Below are 25,328 nucleotides of genomic sequence, written 5' to 3' on the forward strand. Positions count from 1 at the left end.
CAAAGTACATTTGCTCAATAAAGTAAATAAAATAACTTGACAATTTTCATGCTTTTTACTCTCCTGCAGAGCCAGTGCAGGCATATATTCCATTGTCATTAGCAATCTCCTGAACAGTCTTTCTTTATCTTGTCGATGCCAGTACCATTTAGAATTTATTTATTGCGTATCTCAAAGCACTGGCTTGGTCATTGGCTCTGAAAATTCAGTCCCAGGATGGCGGCACAGCCACTTTCAAGGAACTGCAGCGTCCTGCAACTTTGTAAAGCCAAGCAGCGTGGAAGACAAATGGACTAACAGGAACTCATTCATAAAACTAGCAATGGAAAACTGCGATTAGTCATTCACTCAGTCTCATAACCAGCATTTAAGCAAGTTACGCTGAAATACTTGAATGTTCCAAGGGCAATTGTAAATGCCAGATGCAGTATATTTTCTAAAAGTTTCAGTGCTCGATATAGGAATGTACCAACTCCTTCTCAAGCAGAAAGAGTAGATGGAGCCTTCATCTTAGTGAATATCCTGTCACAAGCTGTGCCACCTTGATCAGGAGTCCATTTCCTGGAGTCTTCACATTAAAGTCAGGGCTGGGTTACAGACATGGCTCTTGGACTGGCCTCACAAAAAGATGTTGTTTGTATGAATTGGTACTGTTCATATTGCCCAGCTGCCATGAGGTCCCAGGCAGCCTGCAATGCATCAATGTATGTTTTTCACCTCTGTTTCAACTGATCCTAACTCCTGAGTATAAAGACCTCCTAGAACTGTAGGTTAATTTCCAGTCTGGGCGGGAACAGTTACCATCCAGGTATAGGGTGGTATATAAATTCAGTAATTAATAATAATAATCTTATTCCCTAATGGCCACTGAACAAGTTCAGCCCATTTTCCTCATGCTCTCTCCCTGAACAAAACATGTAATATGAAACTGAGGTCTGTCATAAAGGGGCAAGATCATTGAGTTGTCAAAGATATACAGTCAAAACCTCGTCAAACTGCAAGAAAAATGGAACTCATTTAGAGGGGAGCAAATCTAAATATTCAGTCAGTCTACAAGTCTTAAAAACATTAGAATATATATCTCTTTCAAAGAACTCAGGGGTATGTTTTGGGGTGTCTTCACTCTAGTACTTTACATCAAATTGTTGCTGGATGAAATAGTCATAGCTTGATAGGGGTCAAAACCACATCTTAAGAATTCTATTTTAAATCATTTGTTGTTAGTGCTGGAAGACCCACACTAGTTTCAATTTTCCTGGGGGAAATCCATGATAAATGTGAGAGCACAAAAAATTCCAGGATAGGTTTTAACTACGACTGCCCTCCTGAAAAGAAATAGTTGGCTAGAATTTATTTTTATTCTATGTGTTACATGAGAATGAACATATTTTATAACAATGTACACAAGGGAATAATTTCATGAGAATCTATACATAAGCAAGGGTGGAGAAGAGAGGAGGCCCAAATGAGGAGTGGTCTGAAAGACATGGGAACAAGGGATAGCCATAATATTTTCACAGCAGGATGTGAGAGGATGATTGAAACTGTATCAGTGGGAAATAAATGTATTGGTAAGATATAAGTGAGCAAATAATGCCATTAGGGAGAAGGCAACAATTCTGATGATGAAGAGATAGTTCTGAAGCATGAGAGTCATTCTGGACTCACAATGGTCCATGCAGGTGCAGGCGCCGAGGGCAGCTGTCTACCAGCTCCATCTGGTACGCTGGCTGAGACCCTACCTGTCTGCACACTGTCTTGCCAGGGTGGTACATGTTCTGGTTACCTCCCACTTAGTCACTTGGGAAGACAGGTGAACTAATATCAGTGTACTGGATGAAGCAAAGATCAGCAGTGTTGAAGCAATGATTCTTCAACATCAACTTTGTTGGACTGGTCATGTTGTGCGGATGCCTGATTATCATCTTCCAAAGCAACTACCCTATTCCAAACGTAAAAATGGAAAGCGTGATGCTGGTGGTCAACAAAAGAGGTTTAAAGACTGTCTCAAGGCAAATCTAAAAAAAAAGTAGTATAAACACTGACAACTGGGAAACACTGGCCTGCGAGTGCTCCAGCTGGAGAACAGCCTTTACCAAAGGTGTCATGGACTTTGAAGACACTCAAACTCGGAAAGCAAGGGAGGAACGTGCTAAGAGGAAGGCACACTTGGCAAATCCACACCATGATCAATTCCCACCCGGGAACCAATGTCCCCACTGTGGAAGGACATGTGGGTCCAGAATTGGCCTCCATAGTCACTTACGGACTCATTGTTAAAACCGTGTTTATGGAAGACAATCTTACTCGGTTACGAGTGATCGCCAAAGAGAAGAGAGAAGACTTAGACTACTGCATTGCACTCTATGTGGGGCTACCTTTGAAGGTGACTTGGAAACTACAACTAATCCAGTGTGTAGCAGCTAGACTGGTGATTGGGAGTGGCTGCCGAGACCACATAGCACCAGTCCTGAAAGACCTACATTGGCTTCCAGTACATTTCCACGCACAATTCAAAGTGTTGGTGCTGACCTTTAAAGCCCTAAACAGCTTTGGCCCTGTATACCTGAAGGAGTGTCTTCACCCCCATTGTTTAGCCTGGACAGTGAGATCCAGCTCAGAAAAGTCTTCTAAAAGTCTTCAGGGCTGGCTCAGCAAATTACCAAAAATGCTGAAGCAGAGTACATAAGTTAGAATTATATTTAACTTTTGATTTTCTTTCGCCAAGTTGCTTGTTTGATGCTTTTGTGTCTCTGTGATTTACCAGGAAAAACATGTTTGGTTAAGTGCTCCAGACTGGTGAAACACCACATGCCCAGACACTTGTGTAACATCAATAGTCTGTAGAACAGTGGGAACTTGAGAAATTGGAAAGACTTCATTTCAAGAGGATGTGGGCCACAGACCTGTCATTATAGTGCACCCTCCTATGTTGTCTCTTTAAGCAGATCCCCCTAGTTTGGAAAACTGTTTGTAGGGGGCTGGTACCTACTTATAAAAGAGGATATTCAAATCTTGCTGGATGAGTAGTTTAAACAAAGCAGTCAGGAGGAAAAGGAAAGCATTGTACCTGAAGATAATAGCAGCTTTGATGGTTGGGCTGCAATATATATATATATATATATATGCAGGTTTTGGTGTCCTCGGGTGTCTTCCCGTGTAAAAGTTGGGGTGTCTAGGCGACGTTTCGACGAGGTCTCACTCGTCATCTTCAGGCTGGTGCTTTCGGCTTCTTGTTACTGGAACAGAGCAGGATCTCAGTGTTTGAGTTCCTATAAATACTGTAGAGGGGGTGTGGTGTATAGCCTCCAATGTTCTGGGCAGAGAGGAAGTTCCCAGGCTAGTGTGCCTTTTCTTCTTTTGTTCCTTAATTACTTGAGAGATATCTTGAGTGATTTCTTGAGTGATATCCTGAGTACCACTTAGGTGGGTCATTAGGTGTGGATTAGTTGTTAAAGTCTTTGTGTCTTGACCTCTTGAACTTTGTGAAGAGTTTTCCTGAGAAGATGGCTGTACTGTACTTAGTTGTGCTCTGGCTTGGCTTCGTGTATAATTGGCTTCGTGGAAATTAGCCCTCCCCACAAAAACTGACACCAGATCCAGAGGCACACAGAACGCCAACACCAATCAACCACACCAGACCCAAACCCAGACCCTCTCCACAGATGAATTACAGACACCATCCAGTAGCCAATCCATGGTGGCACCTCCGGATGCTGCACCCCCCTGCAATCCCTACACAGATCTGGCTGACACAAGCCACAAAACCACAGCTCGCCCCTATACACGAAGCCAAGCCAGAGCACAACTAAGTACAGTACAGCCATCTTCTCAGGAAAACTCTTCACAAAGTTCAAGAGGTCAAGACACAAAGACTTTAACAACTAATCCACACCTAATGACCCACCTAAGTGGTACTCAGGATATCACTCAAGAAATCACTCAAGATATCTCTCAAGTAATTAAGGAACAAAAGAAGAAAAGGCACACTAGCCTGGGAACTTCCTCTCTGCCCAGAACATTGGAGGCTATACACCACACCCCCTCTACAGTATTTATAGGAACTCAAACACTGAGATCCTGCTCTGTTCCAGTAACAAGAAGCCGAAAGCACCAGCCTGAAGATGACGAGTGAGACCTCGTCGAAACGTCGCCTAGACACCCCAACTTTTACACGGGAAGACACCCGAGGACACCAAAACCTGCATTCCTGTACCCGTGAAAATCTACGAAAGCATATATATATATATATATATATATATGTCTCTTTCTCTGATATTCTTAATATTATGGTATTACACAAACAGAAACAGATGTTTGACAGAAAGATGTTTGAAAACCCCAAATTCTGACTCATATGCTTTGCTATTTACAGTGCCTGCTCAATTAAGAACAAGAGCCAGTTAAATTAAAGCTCAATCCGCATTTAGAACTTTGAAATGTTTAGAAAACAATTGACTCGAGAACATTTTCCAAAAGAATAAACAGAGTTCTTTAAAAAAAAAACAACACCCCTGCTTATGTCTGCTTTCCAATGATTTGACATTTTTTAAACTAGTATATTGCATGTAATAGCAACCTTATTTTATCCTGAACCAAGCTCCCCCCAAAATATTCCTCATACTGTGATAACAGCATTATGAGCTAGCCGCATTCATATACATTTATAATAAACATGTCATTTAAAAACAACCATAATTATTTGGTAACCTTGGAGGCTTTTTGGATAACAGCACATAATAGATTATGACTGAACTGTCTCTACTAGGATAACTTTTCTTAGGCTATTTAAATTTGTTATTTATTAAAGGTTCAGCAAAATATTGCTTTGCTGACAATGAGAGCAAAGTAGGAAGTCATATGTCTTTTTTGATCGATGAGTTTAGTGTTATAATTACTTTGCAAATTGACTGTGCTGGAAACAGATCAGAGATTAAAAATTCTGGACAACATTTAAATGCCTATGAATAATAACAAGGCAGGATTGACTTAATGATTGCTTTGGGACAAACACTTCTCCTGTTCTTGGTTTGGCACTTAGTATCCAACGGGACAAAAATGGAAGGGCTCCCAGCAAACATTTGATGTGGCCCATCACACCCTCACTCTGGTCCTGCTTTTATCCCCTTCTGTCAAGCAAATTGACAAGTCTGTGTATATGCTATAATCAGTCTTGATTTTGTTTGCAGAAATCAGCATCTGGAGAATATCAGCTTTTATTTTAACAAAGGGAGTATCTAGCACTTAGGGCTGCAAGAAACGATGGATTGTGTTATGTGGGCTGTGATGAAAAGTGTAACCTGCTTTCCTTATAGATTATGAAAAATGTAAGAATTTATTAAGAATGGGTGAAGTTTGTTTAATGTTGAAATGGTCAACACTATCAGCTGGTTAACCATCACAAAATTAGTTCAAGACTAATGGATTGAGAGTTTGACAGGGTAGCAGTGCGATAAGGCAAGGGGGAATGTTCACTATCTGTTTTATTCCATCGCTGTTCTTACACTGTTCTCTCTACTGCTGCTAAAGTCACTTTAATTCTCCCCCATAGACCATGAAGGAACTGCACCCAGAAGCAGTTGCAACCTGATGCAGTGAAGAAAATTCAAAGGTTTCTCAAAGCACAGCTAACTGTGAAATGAAGTTGGGCTGCCAGGGTGGGGAATTAGCCTGGAAAACAATGTGGCATTAACAGAAAGGGCCTGAAATCAATATGGATAAATGGAAACATAAGTACGCAGTAAATGTGTTTCTAAATGATTATTGCGAAAGGGGTGAGTGCTAGCTGTGCCAAGTGGACTCTCAGCTGAGAGAACAGGGATGTTACATATAACATTGTTGTTGCTTATTCCTCAAGCAGAATACTCTGCCTGTGATCAGTTGGCATTTGGTAAATTGCTGCATATGCCTTCTATAGCTTCCCAGCACATGCGACTGTCACCCATTACGAGTTACCTACCTGAACATGCTGTTTAGGTACATTTCTGCATAGAAACATTCTCATTGTAGACATTTTGCAATATATAAGATGTCCCTAACATGCATAAACGGGACGCGGGTGGAGCTGTGGGTTAAACCACAGAGCCTAGGGCTTGCTGATCAGAAGGTCTGTGGTTCAAATCCCCGCGACGGGGTGAGCTCCCGTTGCTCGGTCCCAGCTCCTGCCAACCTAGCAGTTCGAAAGCATGTCAAAGTGCAAGTAGATAAATAGTACCGCTCCTGCGGAAAGGTAAATGGCGTTTCCATGAGCTGCTCTGGTTCACCAGAAGTGGCTTAGTCATGTTGGCCACATGACTCGGAAGCTGTACGCCGGCTCCCTTGGCCAATAAAGTGAGATGAGCGCCGCAGCCCCAAAGTCGGCCACGACTGGACCTAATGGTCAGGGGTCCCTTTACCCTTTACCCCTAACATGCATAAAGCTTCTCAGTCCTTACGTATTTCTCCACTCCATTTGGCAGAGTTGTGTTGTAGGTTTATTTACAGAGTGTTCATTCACTCTTCTTTTCTGCTTTATGTGATAGAAAGGAGCAAGTTTGTTCCCCCACTCTCTCCATCAGAGTCTCTGTTGGCTGCCCTAGTGCAAACGATTTTTCTTTATTCCTCTAACATGTTTTACAGTTGTGCTCTTGTGAAGCTCTATTAATTTCAATTATGCTTCTGCAGGTGATACTCCTGGTGGACTGTACTCAATATTTTCCCTTATAACAAGTGCTGACAGAAGCTGTCCATAGATCAGGTAGATTAATGATCTCTTTAAATATGATGTTGAGCCATTAGGTCAGACTAAAGGTTGCACCTCTGGTCAACTGTGCACATCAAGAATGTAACAAACACTTCTGCCCAACCACAGAGGCTAACCATCATATTTCCCAAGGGCCCAACACTGTTCCTCTATTACAAAGCTGCTAGGCATGCAACACAAATCCATGCAATTTTTTCTAGAGACTGAACAGCAAAATGTGCATCAAGACTATTTTTTAGATTGGTATATTTTGTCAAAGGCAGACAGCTATTTAATCAAGTTATACTATGACTGCAGGGCAATTATTTAGTCTGTATAGGCTAATGACTTTACATTTGCAAACATGATCACACATAGACTTACAGAACTGTAGAGTTGGGAAGGACCTCAAGAGTTGGTCATCTATTTCAATCCCCTGAAATGCAGTAATCACAGCTAAAGAAGCCCTGACTGATGACGACTCAAGTTTATTTTTAAGAAAATCTGCAATGAGCACCTACTACTAGGTGAGGCAGGTACCTGAAATCTGGATCATTGCATGAAGCTCTCATAATCCCAATCCCCTCAGAAATCAACTGGGAGAATATAGGAGACATGGTTTCTAACAGCACTGTCGTGCCTACTCACTTCTGAGTACGGTAAGTACTAATGAGCTGAATGTGGCTTAAGGTAAAGGGTAAAGGGACCCCTGACCATCAGGTCCAGTTGTGACCGACTCTGGGGTTGCGGTGCTCATCTCGTTTTCTTGGCCGCGGGAGACGGCGTACAGCTTCCGGGTCATGTGGCCAGCATGACTAAGCCGCTTCTGGCGAACCAGAGCAGCGCACGGAAACGCCATTTACCTTTCCGCAGGAGCGGTACCTATTTATCTACTTGCACTTTGACGTGCTTTCGAACTGCTAGGTTGGCAGGAGCTGGGACCGAGCAACAGGAGCTCACCACATCGTGGGGATTCGAACCGCCAACCTTCTGATTGGCAAATCCTAGGCTCTGTGGTTTAATCCACAGAGCCACCCGCGTCCCTGAATGTGGCTTATTCCTGGGCAAATTGATACAGAACTGCAGCCTAATATTACATTAGGCTTATAGTCAGATAATTCCAGTCCTTTTGCCTATGTGCAATGGGTATGGATCTCAAAGTGGACTGCAGGACATGCACCCAAATGCTACCCCCCCATTCAATTCAATTCAAGTCAATACAATTTCTTTTCACCCACCCCCATTCAATTCAAGTCAATACAATTTCTTTTTCTATCGTCAAGTCAATACAAGTTCTTTTCTACTTCCTCAATTTTACCACAAATTTTCATTCTACTTCAGGAAGTTTGAAAAATCAGGAATGTTTCCTTCCTGCTCCATGTAGTAGATGGTTGTCATATTTTGTCTGGATCACACTAAGGTTTCTCCATATTCTTTCTTCTTTCATGATTCTATTTGTACTCTACTCTTCCACAAAGAGAATCATGCTCAAAGTGGCTTACAACAAAGAAAACAGGAATATATCTCAAAATCAACCATCACAAGAACAATTTCGTAACATTAAAGGTAAAGGTAAAGGTACCCCTGCCCGTACGGGACAGTCGTGTCCGACTCTAGGGTTGCGTGCTCATCTCGCTCTAGAGGCCGTGAGCCGGCGCCATCCGAAGTCACTTCTGGGTCACGTGGCCAGCGTGACGAAGCTGCAGCTTCCATCAGCCAAAGCTGATGGAAGGCACTCCGTGCCACTGAGGCCACTTGAGCCTCAAGCAACAGCAATGGATCCAGGAGTACCCCAAGCTACGTACCCTCTCCTTTAGAGGGAGTGTAATCCCATCAAGAGCAGGCAATCTCCTACTCATCTGGTCTAGGGAACCACCCACTAATAGTGCCTCAGTCTTATCTTGATTGAACTTCAGTTTGTTGGCTCTCATCGAGTCCATTACCAAGGCAAGGCAACAAACTCAAAGGCTTATTAGTAACAAAATAAGTAAATGATTCCAGCTCTGTTGTATGTACAGACTTTTTCCTACAAACAAGAGATGGGCTTTGGCGTGTTGTACTGCCAGTTCCATAACTTTCTGAAACACAAATATTTACTCAAGGAACAATGAAATACCATACATTCTTACAGAAATGTACCTTTTGATCCCAATAATGTGAACTGTAGACATATTATTTTGATCCCAATGATGTGAACTGTTTTGAGTGAACCCTGCCCAAAACTGACCTTAGCAATGTGCTAACATTTCTCTCCACAACTAATTATATTTTATGAAGCCTCACCAAAGAGGCTGCTAAAAATATTCCCACAGTTGATACCAAATCATTTTTTCCAAAGGAGTCATTCTTCATTTGGAGATAACAGTACCAATAAAATGCTGAATACTGAATCTCCACATGTCCTGGCAAAAAAAGTAGTTTTGGGGAATTGAGGAATTCACTCAGCATGCAGCTAGCTGTCATTAGGACTGTGATAAATCTGGTGGTTTTGGCCTCGGTTCCTGGATAAAAATACCATCCCAAGGTATGGAAAAGAGATGAAACTAACAAAATTAGTGTGCAGACTTCTGATGGAAGACACAAGATATGGAATTATTGTGAAGATAAAAATAAGGAGGGGGAGGGATGAAGGAGAGCCTGGCCTGTTTCAGTATGAACTTTAGAAGGAAGATTAGCGTGGACACTGATTTAAATTCATGGATCTCTTATGGACTTGCATGTCCCTGATTAAGGGCTCAGAGGTGGGGAGTGAGCTAACGGAGCCCTGTTAGCTCACTCCCCACCCCCAAGCTCTTCAACAGGGTGGCAGTGAGTGGGAGAGACTGGGGAGTACCCAAACGAGTGCTGGGCAGAGGCAAATGGACTGTGCACGCTGCTCACCAGCTCTGCTCCCCCCCTACTGTCTCTCTGTTGCATGGTTTGAGGCGGGGAGGGGGGGTTGAGCCAATAAAGGGTTATGGACTGTGTGCACATAAACATGCTTGCACACTCCCCAGCTCCTCTACCTCTCCCATCCACTGCAGCTCTGTTGCCAGGCATGGCAAGGGTTCAAGGCATGGCAGGGAAGGGAAGGGCAGGGGGCACCAGAGGTCTAATTGGTTCTGGGTAGGTCTAACTGATGTTCCCAAGTTGTCCATCTTTGGGCTCTCTGCATAGCCCAACCCTGTGGATGTTTACTTGAAGTAAATCCTATTAAACCAATGGACCCTGTTGGGTGGCCTCATATCAGTTTCTATGGATAGGAACATTAGCGGGAATAACATTTTCTCTGTCATGCTTTTTGGGACTGCAGTGGGGACCTCCACAGTGACAGAGCTTCCCCACTTGCCAGAAGAGATCAGCAGAGGGCAGTGGATGGGGATGACCGCCTTTTGAGCAGCTTGGGGGGAGGGGGAGGATTGCAGCCTTCATGTGCATAGGATACAGCCTAAGACAATCAATCCACTCTCTTAGCCTCAGCCATGTCCCCCAGCAATATGGGATGCACAATGTTACTCCTTAACCTTTCAAGATTGTTGCAAAGATTAAGCATGCAGTAACATATTGTGAAGTGCTTTGGAAACTCTAACATTCTATATCGATGTGTTTGTGGAATGCTCTCTCCAGGGTGGTTTGTCTGACATCTACTTTGAGGTCATTTCACTGCCATGTGCAGATCTTTTTTATTTCCCCAGACTTTTAAATATTACATTTTATTCCTCCTGTATGTTTATTGTACGCCTAATTGTAAGCCACCCTGTACATACATATCTACATATACGTATCTTTTACTTTTAAAAAGCTTTTAAAATACAAAACCTCTGGCTTTGCATCACAACAGACAGGAGATAATGGAAACCAGAGACATTGCTTCATATGTTCAGGAAAAAAAGAGCTGTATTCAGCTAATGTTTACCCAGAGCCTATGTCTACTGAACTTACTGAACCTAAGTTAATCCTGATGTACTGCAAAATCCATTAAGACCAAAGGACAGTGGTGTCTTTGCACCCACAAAGGCATGGCCACCATGCTTATAATGTCAATGGAAAGATAGTAAACCTTTTCCTTTCCAGAACCTTGCTCGTCTGTGCACTGGTGAGGCCAGGTTGCACAAAAGACAGGTTTCTTTTTCAGCCTATATAGCACCATTTCTTTTCTTCTTCTCCAAACCCTGGCCTTGTCTTAGGAGGCAAGACAGCACCACTATAGACTTGTCTTAGCAGTCAGCTAAATGAAAAGAGTAGCATGGCACACTAAGTTGCAGAGTGACCTGCTGGGCCAAAACAAGTTGGCAGCAATGCCAGCTCACTGTTAAAATGGACAAAGCATGGAGGAAAAGAAGAATGTAATGATAGAGTGGCTGATTCAAAACGTAAGGCTCAAGAGGGAGGCTGTCCACTTGTGCAGAGCACCAAATGTTGTTGTTTAGTCGTTTAGTCGTGTCCGACTCTTCATGACCCCATGGACCAGAGCACGCCAGGCACTCCTGTCTTCCACTGCCTCCCGCAGTTTGGTCAAACTCATGCTGGTAGCTTCGAGAACACTGTCCAACCATCTCGTCCTCTGTCGTCCCCTTCTCCTTGTGCCCTCCATCTTTCCCAACATCAGGGTCTTTTCCAGGGAGTCTTCTCTTCTCATGAGGTGGCCAAAGTATTGAAGCCTCAGTTTCACGATCTGTCCTTCCAGTGAGCACTCATAGAATCATAGAATCATAGAGTTGGAAGAGACCACAAGGGCCATCGAGTCCAACCCCCTGCCAAGCAGGAAACACCATCAGAGCACTCCTGACATATGGTTGTCAAGCCTCTGCTTAAAGACCTCCAAAGAAGGAGACTCCACCACACTCCTTGGCAGCAAATTCCACTGTTGAACAGCTCTTACTGTCAGGAAGTTCTTCCTAATGTTTAGGTGGAATCTTCTTTCTTGTAGTTTGGATCCATTGCTCCGTGTCCGCTTCTCTGGAGCAGCAGAGAAGCTGCTCCTCTATGTGACATCCTTTTGTATATTTGAACATGGCTATCATATCACCCCTTAACCTCCTCTTCTCCAGGCTAAACATGCCCAGCTCCCTTAGCCGTTCCTCATAAGGCATCGTTTCCAGGCCTTTGACCATTTTGGTTGCCCTCCTCTGGACACGTTCCAGTTTGTCAGTGTCCTTCTTGAACTGTGGTGCCCAGAACTGGACACAGTACTCCAGGTGAGGTCTGACCAGAGCAGAATACAGTGGCACTATTACTTCCCTTGATCTAGATGTTATACTCCTATTGATGCAGCCCAGAATTGCATTGGCTTTTTTAGCTGCCGCGTCACACTGTTGGCTCATGTCAAGTTTGTGGTCAACCAAGACTCCTAGATCCTTTTCACATGTACTGCTCTCAAGACAGGTGTCACCCATCTTGTATTTGTGCCTCTCATTTTTTTTGCCCAAGTGCAATACTTTACATTTCTCCCTGTTAAAATTCATCTTGTTTGTTTTGGCCCAGTTCTCTAATCTGTCAAGGTCGTTTTGAAGTGTGATCCTGTCCTCTGGGGTGTTAGCCACCCCTCCCAGTTTGGTGTCATCTGCAAATTTGATCAGGATGCCCTTGAGTCCATCATCCAAGTCCATCACTCAGGACTGATTTCCTTAAAAATGGATAGGTTTGATCTTCTTGCAGTCCATGGGACTCTCAAGAGTCTCCTCTAACACCATAATTCAAAAGTATCAATTCTTCGGCGATGATGGCTCCTAAGCAGCTGCATTCCCTACCAGTTTTTCTAGCCAAGCTTCAGAACTGAGTTTTAGATGGAGAAACATCACCAACTGAACTCCTTAAAGAACACAGCTTGCCCAGCCCAGCAGAATCCATTATTATTGACTTTGGCATAGTATATTGTGGTCCCTCCAGCACTGTGTAGAAAGGAATAGTATGGTCCAAATTACTAGCAACTTTTAGGTCCAACATTGATGCAGGCAACAGATCCTTCAGTTTCTTTTCAGCTTTACATTTCTATGGTTCTGCATGGGCCCTAATAAATTAGAAGCATGTCAATATTTTTTTTCAAGTGAGAGACAGCATCTGGACATTGTCCCTTAGTTGTTTATCACATCTGTTTGTCCTTGAATTAAATATAGAATTGGCCCATTACCATAGTTTAAAAACAAAAAAACAAAAACCACAATGCCATATGGCTAAGGGTTCACTGTCCTTTAAGTCAATTACATATTCATGCTGATGCTGCAGGCTAGTCTTAATGGCTCCAGATGAATCAAGATACGATTGATTTCTGTTTGCATTTTTATTATTTGATTATTTCTAAAGAATGGTAGAAAAAGTAAGGTGCTTACTCTACAACTCTGAGCACAAAAAATGCATTATATGCTGCAGAGTAGAAAGAAACTGTACTTCAATCCAGCACACCAGCTTAAAGTCTACTCTCCACACAGTTGCGTAAGTGTGCACCTAAAAATGTAATGTATGTTGGCAGAGCCAATGTGCTTTTAATCACATTGTGTGTCTATACACTTAGCAAAGATCTAGGATTAGTTATATCTATTCTGTGTATGTGCTGAACCTGGGTTTGCTTCTATCTACAAGGACAGAAACCAGAATGAAGGTCTCCTGCCTCTTCTCATACTCAACAGTATCTGTGATGGATAATTTTATGGACCACAATGAAACACCTAAAGTGATTAAGATGATACATTTTTGTCTAATGTCTGAACTTCTGAACTTTCCCTCTTTCCCTATATACTTAAATCTTTGTCAAGTATAATGGTTACTTATATTAAGTGGTATTTTTTGGATGAAAATTGCTATTTCAAATATTGGGCCATATCCACTCTACTTTGGGTGTTCTAATGAGAAGTTTTCAACATGAGGAATCCCTTCCCCACAAAGCAAAACACCATGAAGCAGTCTTTGAATTATTTTAAGATGTTTTCTGAAATATATGAAATGATAAATGCTTCTCATCTTGTACATTCATGCATCTTGTCCCTTTCCATCAGGACCAATGGGAGTTTATTTGTGATGTAGGGTGATTTTTTTCCAGGAGTAAATGGTTAAACCTCCCCTCCTCACATGCTGCAGTCTGAACCTGGATCAGATGCCCTTTCACTTGGTTTAAACTCTTTTAACAATGGTTATTCTATACTATATTATCAAAGAAATACCACTCCTAAGATTTAATCATTCAAATGAACTCTAAAAATGAGGCCCTTCTAAAGTAGGTACATTCCATGGGAAGTTCTAGAATAAGTATTGGAGATGTTTCAAAGCCAGCTGACTATGTATGTGGATTTAAAGCCATTTCATAACTTCTGGTAGAGAAGGAAAATACGATTTAAAAAACCAGCTCAGCTCAATCTTAGCTACAGTTCAGTAATGACGGCCTTGTAATATAGGAATTTATTGTGCTGTAGACTGTTTTCCTACCATCATATCCAGAAACAGCTGTGCCGACAGTGCTAATTCCACATGATTTAAGGTTTAATCAACTTGGAAAACACCAGCCATTGTATTTTATTGCAGCAATTTTGTGAATTCTGCCATGACTGTTCATATGCAGGTCACACATACAAAATATCTTCCTGATATGCTACTGTGTTTTTTAAGGATTTGGACCTATTCACAGTGGCATTTCCATTCATGAGAGTGGAAAGAAGAGTGCTATAATAATAAGATTTACATCTGCACTTTCATGGGCATGCTGACCTTACAAAGAACATACTTTTGCAAAAAGCAGCAAATGCTAATATGAAATTATCCCTGATGATTTCAGAGTGCTAATATATCAGGGTGGAGATACTGCCCATTCTTGTGGAAAGTTAGATCGCTACATAACATGTACACTGGAGTTTCTTGATAAGAGTGACTGATCATCTTGATCCATTGCCTGTCCAGCACCTCTAAAAAAATATGTTCTTCAGAACAGAGACATAGAAATACACATCTCTGTGTCCATGAAGGACTTTCTCATGTTGAGGACTGTCCAAGTGGCAGTAGGAGTGTATGAAAAGAGTAGGCCTCTGGCCTCTAAAATGAAAATGAAGTGATACCAGATGCTGAAGGACTCTTTGCATTCAGAAAATAGATTACAGGCAAAGTGTTTCTATTCTTCTTCTTCCCATTTTCTCATTTATTTTACTGCTAGCCTATGGAAAAGCTGCAAGTTACAAGAGTTTAGGAACATAATTCATAGAATTGAATAACCTTACTGTTCTATAAGTATTAATATATTAATTACATCCAGCCTTAGGGTTCCAAGTTTTGAAACATGATTACTTCTTGCCAGTTATTTTGAAAGGAAGACTGAATTCCAAGTAAAATTTGCAACACGATGATATACAAAACTTGATTAAAAATTAGGAAAAGCATATTAATTAAATACAAGTTATTAAGGATGGAATCCAGTACTGTACGAACATACAGTTACATGGGAATTATCTGTGTGATGCTCAAGCAATTTTCCCCATCCAGTTTCAGCTGGCTGCCCCCAAATCCCACAAAGCAAGGGGAGCTATAATCTGAGCATAACTCTGAAACTGTGCACCTAGTTATTTCTGCTGATTTTCACTGTGGTCAACAGACTAAAGGGCATAATCTTGAAGCAGGAGTGGTCATGGCATATAGGCTGCAAATGATCTGTGAGAAAGTGGGTGTACAATCTCATTTAGCCAAGAAAATGGTCTGAAGGCACAAGGCACCATTCTACTGCTGTTGTAGTTCATCCATTTATATCCTGCTTTCCCATCACATGATGCCCAGGAGTGGTTTAGAAAAGTCTTAAAACAAGAATAAAAAATGGGATATGCAACAAAACGTCAAGTGCTACTCTTCATGGTGCCAGTCAACCCTTCCCTTCCCCAGTATAATCCATTCTATTTATTCTCCTATTTTGATTCTCCGTTATTCCCCCCACCCCACAAACAGAATAGAGTTTCACAGTAGGTACCCATATAAATAGAGGTGGTATGATGAGGATGATGAGGATGATGATGATGAGTAGTAGCAGCATTATGTGCCCCCTGTGCAGGGGAACTGCCGGCACAACCCTAAAACTGGTGCTGGTTGAAGTCACTCCTTCCATGTCTCTTCTTTTGTATTCCTCCTTGGTTTTTATCCATTTCAAGATCTCCCTGAGCCTTTTAACTAGGGGAACAATAGCACTTCCCCAGTATTGAATTACTCTTGCAGCCTAGTATCACCATCTGCAGTAATTCTGTGGAGGAGTCCATGCCTTTCAGGATTTCTAGCTTGCTGGACTCAATGCCTTTTTTGATGTACAGAATGATGCTACCTCCAGTAAATCCTTTCCTGTCCTTTCTATAGAGTTTATATATAGAGATATAGCCCTGTCCCACTGGTTCTTTCATTCCACCAGGTCACATCCGCTGCCCTTTTTAAAAATTCCAAATGTACCCACAGGTCCATAGAACCCCATGTTAACAGATAGCCATGGACTGTCAAGCTACAAAATAAGTATTAAAATCATGGTAACTCAAAATGAGGGAGAACTTATTTTACTCATCCTGCCCAAATCCTTAAGGCTAGCTCTGTTGCACATGCCACTTCAGATTAGATTTTACCAGATAAAATATTTACAGGAATGTGGACCTGTCCTATGGGAGGGCACATGCCTGCTTTAAGCTCATGCACGAATATAATCCTTCTGGCATATCAATTCATGCAATACTGCTATCACCTTTCTTGAGGTACTCAGTTCTGAATAATGAGCTCTTGCTTGAAAAGGTGTGTCATTCATATTGGCAAAATATGAGACAGATAGTACAAGAGACTTTTCCAACTTGTCAACAAGTTGCTTTAAAATGTTACTTTGCTGGGTGAGCCAGATAAAGTCAAATGGTCTACATTTGCTTTCAGCAATATAACTGCATACGTAATAGGCATAGTATAGCTGATCTAGTAGTACAAAGTGTAACCCTCCAATTGCCTTTGAGGATTCCATGGCTGCATGCAGCAGGGATAAAACAGGCCATGTTTCATTATGCTGGACAAGGCTCCTGTTTATTTCTATATGATCAGAATTTGAGATGGATTAACAATTTGGGAATGTTCATTTCCATAAATATTCCCTTCCCCCAATGCCCCTGTACAATATCCCAACATTTACACCCTTTCTTCTGTGCTCCCTAATCCATTCCATCTTTCCATCCATCCTCTTATTTACCAGGACAGCTGCGTTTTATTTTCATGATCCTGACTTTCTTATTTTCCTTCATTTCAAACAATGCTTCCACTTGAGTTCACTACAGTTATTCCACAGAGACAATATTACTAACCACAGATTTTAATAAAAATTACTTCTTCTGATGTCTCACATGCCAGATGGATAAAAAGGACTAGAGGCCTGCAAACCCATACAGGATATTAATAGCAGGTGAAGACACCTGTGATTAATACTTTGTGATTTCTTTCTTGTGACCCAAACACTCTCTCCCCAGTGCATATGTAGGAGAACAAAAACAAAGTTGGAAGTGGATCACGGAAGGCTGAAGAAAATGATTTTTCTCATAGCAGCACAACCAAAATGGAGAATACAGGTGGTGAAGGAGGATACATAGTTGAGAGATCCTGAAATATCATATGAACTGGCAAGTGATGAGGAACCAGCGCTGAGACAAAGAAGGGAAGAGCCAGGGTGGGCTAGGAGAAAACACACTCTGAAACTTTGGAGAACTGCTAATGGTCAGAATATATAATACTGAGCTAGATGGACCAATATTTTGACTCAACAGAAGGCAGCTCCTGAATTTCTAAGAACTATCCTCCTCCTTTAATTCCTTTATTGGTTTCTTAATATTTATGGCAAGACAAGCAATCTGTTTATTGCAACATCTATATACAAAAGGCATTGAGCTTATCTTGACTAGGTTTAAAGTAACCCTGTTGAACATTTCTAGACAGTGAAGTACCCACATTCTTTTTCTCTGCTGCTATTAATACAGTGTGACATGACAGTGGGGAATGATGTGTACAATTGTTTTACAATACCTCGTAGTAGTGGTAGATTTTTGATCCTGCATGAATCACCACAGCAATGAAAGAATGTGTCATTCTCATTGACTAGCCAAGATGCATTATTTCTGGAAGGTCTATTTGAACTGAAAGGCTGCTACTCCCACAAAAGTTTGTCTTTCCTCTCTCACTCAGCTTCAATTATAGCATTAAGTGATCTTTGAGCAGAATAAAAGAAACAGCTGCTTTCCTTTGGGCTTTCAAATACCATTTGTGCTCATTTTTTCCTCTTGGAAAGGTTATACCAATTAGTGGAGTAAACATCACATTTAAAGCAATGTGCTGGAAATCTTTACTAAAATCTTACATGCATCAAGTGTGTCTGCCTACTGTTCTATGCTTTGTATGATCAGCTCATTTGATCACTAACTCAGCAATAACAGAAGAGCTTAGCTGACTTATTTTTAAAGCTCTTTTTCGGAACTTTTGGCCAAGTTCTGTCCTCGTCTAGGCTCTTGATTTCATTGAGATCTCAACAACACTGGGCTCCGCTCTAAGTACTATGACATCCTTTTAAAGTAATCAGTTATTTGCTAACCTCTGGTGGACCATTCTGCTTCAGAAAAAAATTCAAGGGGAGGGAATGCACTATTGTGGGCCAACCACCTAGAAAGCCTTTTTAAGTCCTCATCCTTACTTTATGGACAATGGGTAGGATAATCAACTGTATGTTGTCAAAATATCTTAAAGAACGTCCATACAGGCGAGGGTAAAATTGCTTTGGTTATCCAAGCCTTCTAGGATTCTGAATTGTGTGGCTGGAAGAATACAGAAAACTCATGAAAAACTGGCACAAAGTTCTCCTGCTTAGAAATGTAAAAGTGTATCATTTAGAAAGTTGGTCAAGACTCAAACTTTCCTTGTTAGGCCGGATTGCTGCTATAAAGATGAATGTATTGCCAAAAATGCTGTTTTTGTTTCAAACTTTACAGATTGTGGACAAAACGGAGTGCTTTGGGAAGTGGCAGAGAGATATTTCCAAATTTGTCTGGCAGGGCAAAAAGCCCAGAATCAAGTTTAAGATATTAACTGATGCGAAAGAAAGAGGGGGCTTTGCCATGCCAGACTTAAGACTGTATTATGAATCAGCAGCTTTCTGCTGGCTAAAAGATTGGCTGCTTCTTGAAAACACTGATGTATTGGACTTGGAAGGTTTTGACAATGCTTTCGGTTGGCATGCATATTTATGGTATGACAAGGTTAAGATTAATAAGGCTTTCAAGAACCATATTGTCAGAAAAGCAGTGTTTAATGTCTGGACAAAATACAAAGACTTATTGGAAAATAAAACTCCAAGGTGCCTTTCACCATTGGAAGCTAAGGCCCGGAAAAGACTCAATATGGAGGCCGAATGGCCGAAGTATTGGGAAATATTAGAAAAAGATGGAGATAATTGGAAATTGCAGAGTATGGAGAAAATGAAAGACAAAGTGCGAGATTGGTTGCATTACGCTCAGATTAAAGAAGTTTTTAAACTTGACAAAAAGTTAGGATTCCAGGTGGGAAAATCGAAGTTGGAAACGGAATTGTTAGAGCCTAAGACTAAGGTACGTTCAAGAATGTATAACTTGCTGTTAAAATGGAACACACAAGATGAAACGGTCAAATCGGCTATGATAAAGTGGGCACAGGACATTGGGTATAATATCATGTTTGAGGACTGGGAAAGGTTGTGGACCATTGGGCTGAATTTCACTGCATGTAATGCTTTGAAAGAAAATGTTATGAAAATGATATATAGATGGTACATGACCCCAGTCAAACTTGCAAAAATATACCATTTGTCTGATAACAAGTGTTGGAAATGTAAAGAAAACGAAGGAACGTTCTTTCACCTCTGGTGGACTTGCCCTAGAGAGAAGGCTTTCTGGGAAATGATATATAATGAGCTGAAAAAGGTATTTAAGTATACCTTTCCTAAGAAACCAGAGGCCTTCCTTCTGGGTATTGTCGGCCAGAGGGTGTTAAAGAAGGACCGAACATTTTTTATGTATGCAACAACAGCAGCAAGGATACTTGTTGCCAAGCACTAGAAAACCCAAGATTTACCCACACTGGAAGAATGGCAGATGCAACTGATAGACTACATGGAATTGGCCGAGATGACTGGCAGAATCCGAGACCTGGGAGAGGAGACGGTAGAAGAAGACTGGAAGAAATTCAAGACCTACTTACAGAAACATTGTAAATTGTATGAATGTTAAGAAGGATGCTAGATTATAAGTAACTTGGCACCATTAAGCTAGATGATGTGAAATATGAAGATAAGTTAAATTTAAGAAAAGACAAATTTTGGATAATTATTAGGCTAAATTTAAACTTTTAAGGTTTGAATAAATGATATCTAAAATTAGAGATACAACATTGGAAAAATAGATAAAAAGAATGGAAATAAGGTGATAAATTGCTGGTTAGATAGTTATAAACTAGGAACGGGAGATGTGAAGGAGTCCAAAGAAGTTAAGAAAATATGTTACGATATGTGTTATTTTGTTTCTTTAATTGTATGGTAATTTAAAAAAACTTTCAATAAATATTTATATATATAAAAAAAGAAATGTAAAAGTGTATCAATGTGCATATCAAGCCCCCCCCCCCCCGCCTCCACCCATTGTGCTCCTTTTTAGTCACAACATTTTACATTAGAAGGAGCCACTGAACAATCTTTGAGGGAAGTCCACACAGAATGTTTTAAGAAGTTGCTGCAGTAACACAAACCCAAAGCCTTTGCAAACCTCCTCCTACTTCCCTTTTAAGTATCTACTCTTGCTAAAAATCTTAAAGGGAATGGGAGACTCACAAAGGCTTTTGCAAGCCTCCTCCCTTACCTTTAAGACTGAAACTCACATGTTTTTCCTGTCAGCAGCAAGTGGGGGGTGGGTCTTCCCCACCCTCACCTCTGCTGCCACCTGCCTGCTCAAGTATGCAAGCTGCTTGTGAGAAGTGCTTTAAGGCAGTTCCCAAGGTCCCATTTTAGCTGAACAGGACACCATGAGCTGCCCTTAAGCACTTCTCAAAGCATCCTCTTTCATTTAAAGGAGAAGGGTGGCAGATGCTTCAAACAGCGCTTCTGAGAAATGCACACCCCACAGTCCCATTTTGACCGACACAGGATGGGGCGCTGTCTTAAAATGTTTATCAAAAGTGCTGCTTCTCGCCCACTCCACTGCAATCTTTCACCGGCTTGCAGGAGGAGCACATGAGCTGTGCTTTTGAGAAGGCTTGAGACTCCACTCATGAGCTGATGAATGAAGATTAAATGCTGCTGACTTGGCTGCGAAAACCTGTTCCCTGCTGGCAATAGGGTACACAACCAATGAAGGGTTAAATCCTGTCCTCCTGCACTTTAGCAGTGATGCCTGTCACCAGTGACATCAACTGATGGCTGGGTGGGCATGGTTGAGGAGGAATGGCCTTGTGGGCCAAATTGGACCCCCTGGCATGCCAATCCTGCGGGCCAGAGGTTTCCCAATCCAGCTGTAGTCTCTTCTTTTAGACTCAAAATAGGAGTATTGTTATTAGTACATTTACATGATATTCTCCAATCTGAGGATAAATATTAAAGGAATCTTTTGAAGCAGTAATTAGTTTTCAGGACTGCAACAGATCTTCACTTTCAGTGCCTGTGAATTTGTTTGTCAAGTAAGGAAAACAATAATATATGACAACAGAGAATTCGTTTCTAATATCTTAGTTTCATTCCAAATGCCACTATATCAGCTGGGACACTTATTAAGTAGCTGCAATGTTTTGTATAGCTCTATTGCAAAATAGTAGTATTTGTTTTCTTTAAAAAAGGAAAAATGATGAGGTATGCATGACAGAAGTTCAAGCTACAGCCAACTGCTGTCTGTCAATATCACAGCAAATCATCAAGACTGGTAAAATGGATTCTACATTGCATCAAGTGGCTTACCAAAAGGTCCTCCTATGACCTTTGTGGTAGAGAATTTTTTATTATTAAGTGTTGGCTGGAAAAATAGAAACTGATACTTATGTGATCTGGCCTTAATTGTGCACACTGGGGCAGCCAGGAATGCTTTAAGGAAACCAAAACAACAATAAAAGTAAATTAAATATATAGCTGTAGGCCACAGATGGCTACAATTCCTGCAGTCTGGTTTTCCAGTATAATTCTGGCAGATTAGGAACCATGCATGGCGTAATGAATGATACACTGTGTATGCATTCTACATACAAGTCACATTTAGTTAAGTAATGGTCTTATTGTCCACACAATCTACCTTCAGAATCGGGGGGCGGGGAGGGGTGGACTCTTTTGATACTAGAGATTTATACATTGGTTGTATAGTGCTAGCTTTAATAGAACAAACTTGAGACAACAAGTTAGGTCTTGGGGACATTAGTGAGGTGGCGGGAGGGGGGACTCAGACAACAATGGCTGCATTCCTGTGGCTATTTACAATTGCATTTACTATGTACTAGCAGTATGATCCACCCAAAGATAAGCGTGTAAGTTCTATTTACTTTAATGGGAAAATTGAGAATGTGCTTAACACTCTCCATCAAAACCAACAGGGATTTAAATGAGCTTATCATTGAATTGTACCAAGGGGGTTTTCTTGCCTCTGCAGCTGTTTCAGAATTGCTTTAGTACTGTGTAAGAGCTTTGCGATTCTAGCGTGCATTTCACTTTCACTTTCTTGCACTGGATTTTGGGAAGCTATTGAAGGTCCTCATCCTGCTCATCTACAAGCAAACATAGCGGATTCTAGAGTGTGCTGCTGTAACCCACACAATGCAAAGTGTGAAGCTGGTGCAAGAAATCACATATCCCATTGCCTGGGATTACTTATAACCCTCTTGTGGCACATTATTTTTTTTAAAAAATGAATATAATATTATTATTATTTTATTAAATTTATATACTGTCCTTCATCCATAGATCTCAGGGCAGATCACAATATGTTGCTACCCATGTAAATATACCCTGTTGTGGGAGAAGCAAATCAATTCCATTGATAGTTAATACTGCACAACATGAAAAATGCAACAAGGAAAGAGAACATAGGAAGTAGGAGACATAGAAAGAAATGCCGGCATAACATATAAGCAGGAAGTCCCATATCAAATTCCTGCAGTGTGTAGCATATACATTATTCAAGGATCGGCACTGAGAAATTCCGCTATATAAGTTGACCACTTTCTGAGAACACACACTGAGCAAAATTCTTATTGCTAGAGGAAATTAGTTTGTTATTAGAAATGCAGGTTGAAGACAGATGTAACATCCTAAGTATGATAGAAATGGTTTGTATACACATTTGCTACATTCTGAAGCATATCTCTTCAGGGCAGAGGATGTGTGTTTAAACCACTTCCACCATACTTGTCTGTTTTCACCCCCAAGTTAAATGAGTAATCATTATGCAAATGATACAATCTTTCATCCTCAAAGACCAAGAATTCTGTAACTAGAACACACATTATGGTGTCTAGACCATTTCCGTGATTATTACTGAGATACTGAAAAATGACTGCATATTTTGGAAACTTGGGAGAATCCTAACCATTTCCCTACCTTAATCATTCTGGACTAAGAATAATTTGTGATTTCATTATTACTATTAAGGTTTGTATCTTGTCCTTCCACCAAGGAGTTAAGAACAGCATCTTATCTGCACAAAAATCAGATGAAGTAGATCAGGCTAAGCAAGCTGTCTCACAAATAAGCACAGCACGCAGCTGGACTAGACGATCCCCAGTGTCCCTTCCAACTCTACAATTCTATGATTTTATAGATGAATCTGGACTGCCAGCATTGCAACCCAGTATGCTAAGCACTGAACTGGACATGGTTCAGTGTCAAAGATGTGTGTGTCTCCCTTCTCCCCAATGTCCCATCGCCAAAAGAAAAACAAAAACCTAGGGAGCCAACAAGATTTTTCAGAAGATAGGTAAGGAAAAGAACAAGATTTGTGATGTCTGCCAAAATGTACGTATATGCTTGTCACCAGGCCTAATGTTTGAGACAGCAGTGGCTATTGGGCATCTTGATTTCCTGGTTAAAGGTGAGCTTTGGCTGAGAATGTTTATACCTTTGATGGGTCATAGTTATATAGGATCTATTTTGCAACTTGTACAGGTATTATTTTACCAGTACTCCTGTCACCTTACTCAGGACCTTACTATATCTTCAATACACTGCTTCACAAAGCCCTTGCTGGCTTCCTTTGCAAAACAAAAAACAAAAACCCTTTGATAGTAGAGACTTAAGAGGTGAGTATATGGAAAGATCAGCAGAAGTCATAGCTGGTGGTAACATCCAGCACAGGATAAGCAGCTGACTTTCTCTGATAACAGCTGATTTTAAAAAACATTTAAAATGGCTTAGCTGATGTAAGCTTGATATGCTGACATTGTAACAGAACATGGAAGATTCATGGATTACTTACTGATTTTGTTTCTTATTTCATTTACTTTTTCTCCCAAAGATTTTGCTTCAGCAAACCTAGTAAAGAAAACAGTGTAGGTTAGTTAAATTACTGTAAAACAGAATTGGTGGCATATACTTTGGTGTCAACAGATCAACACTCTTTTCTACTTGTGGAATATGAGCTCTTTCCTTTTTCTTTTAATCTGAGTTCATTCTTGAACAACATTCCAATTGAGATAGTTGCAAGTTGCTCTTTATATTTGCTATTTGCATCAAAAAAAAATTCCATGACCAAATAATGCAAAACAAAACGTTACCATAATCAACATGCATTGTTCATAGATAGTAATGATGAAGAGGCAAGACTTGTGAAATGTCATTCATTTACTTGTTCTATTATCTGTTTTTTTTAAAAGCAGGAATCAATGCTCCTCAGTTTGTTTTCCCTCACTATGCCCATCCAATTTCAGGATCATGGTAGTGAAACATACTTTTCACTTTTTATGTTTTGTATCCTTTTCACTGCACATTCTGAAATAACACTTTTTTGATATATGTTTCAGGATTCCCACATCCCTTTACTGGGTTGTTTTTTTTAAAAGCCCAAGTCCTTATTTGTAACTGCCATTTCTCCGCTTTTAGAATTGTCCTAGCAAATTTCACAATACCTGTGCAATTATTTTAATGTAAAAAACAACACATAAAAAATTGGGGTAGGAAGTACAACAACAAACCAATATTAACAATCAACCAAACTAGCTTGGGCAATTTTTGGACATGGTAATTTTATTTAGAAACAAAGAACAAATAAATAGACATTTCTTTCATAGCATGTTTAAACCTAAACACTGCTTTTTTCCAGAATCACCTTTAAAAAGCATCTAATGCACATCTCCTCATTAGGCTTCAGCAAAAAGAAAGTTTGCATGCATACTATTTCGGCTTACTTCAACACATGACTGACTCAAGTGATGGAAAACTGAGGGGAAAACATGCAGGCAGGCTGCAGGAAATGGCACCAGTGACTTGGTAGGCTGCAATATTTTCCTCTATGCTTGTACTCACCTAATTAACCCTCATACTGGTCAGAAGTGCTGAAAAGGCAAACCATGAAAACAAGATCCAATGACGTGTTTTGCATGGTTATGAGTGTTAACCCCAGTGGTCTGGCAAAAGGTGTGCTGGAATTGTGTTCTAACGGCAACACTA

General features: G+C 40.7%; 1 protein-coding gene across 1 annotated transcript in view; it reads right to left on the reverse strand.

Annotated features, from left to right (window-relative positions):
* The window catches only part of KIF6 (kinesin family member 6), a 144,069-nt gene that overhangs the window by 29,090 nt on the left and 89,651 nt on the right, over positions 1-25,328 (reverse strand). The window contains exon 15 of the mRNA XM_081854155.1: positions 24,139-24,194. Within this exon, the coding sequence (XP_081710281.1) occupies positions 24,139-24,194 (56 nt within the window). The remainder of the gene's footprint in view (positions 1-24,138; positions 24,195-25,328) is intronic.

This window comes from Podarcis erhardii (genome assembly GCF_964252035.2).
Source record: "Podarcis erhardii genome assembly, chromosome: 3".
Classification (NCBI taxonomy): Eukaryota; Metazoa; Chordata; class Lepidosauria; order Squamata; family Lacertidae; genus Podarcis; species Podarcis erhardii.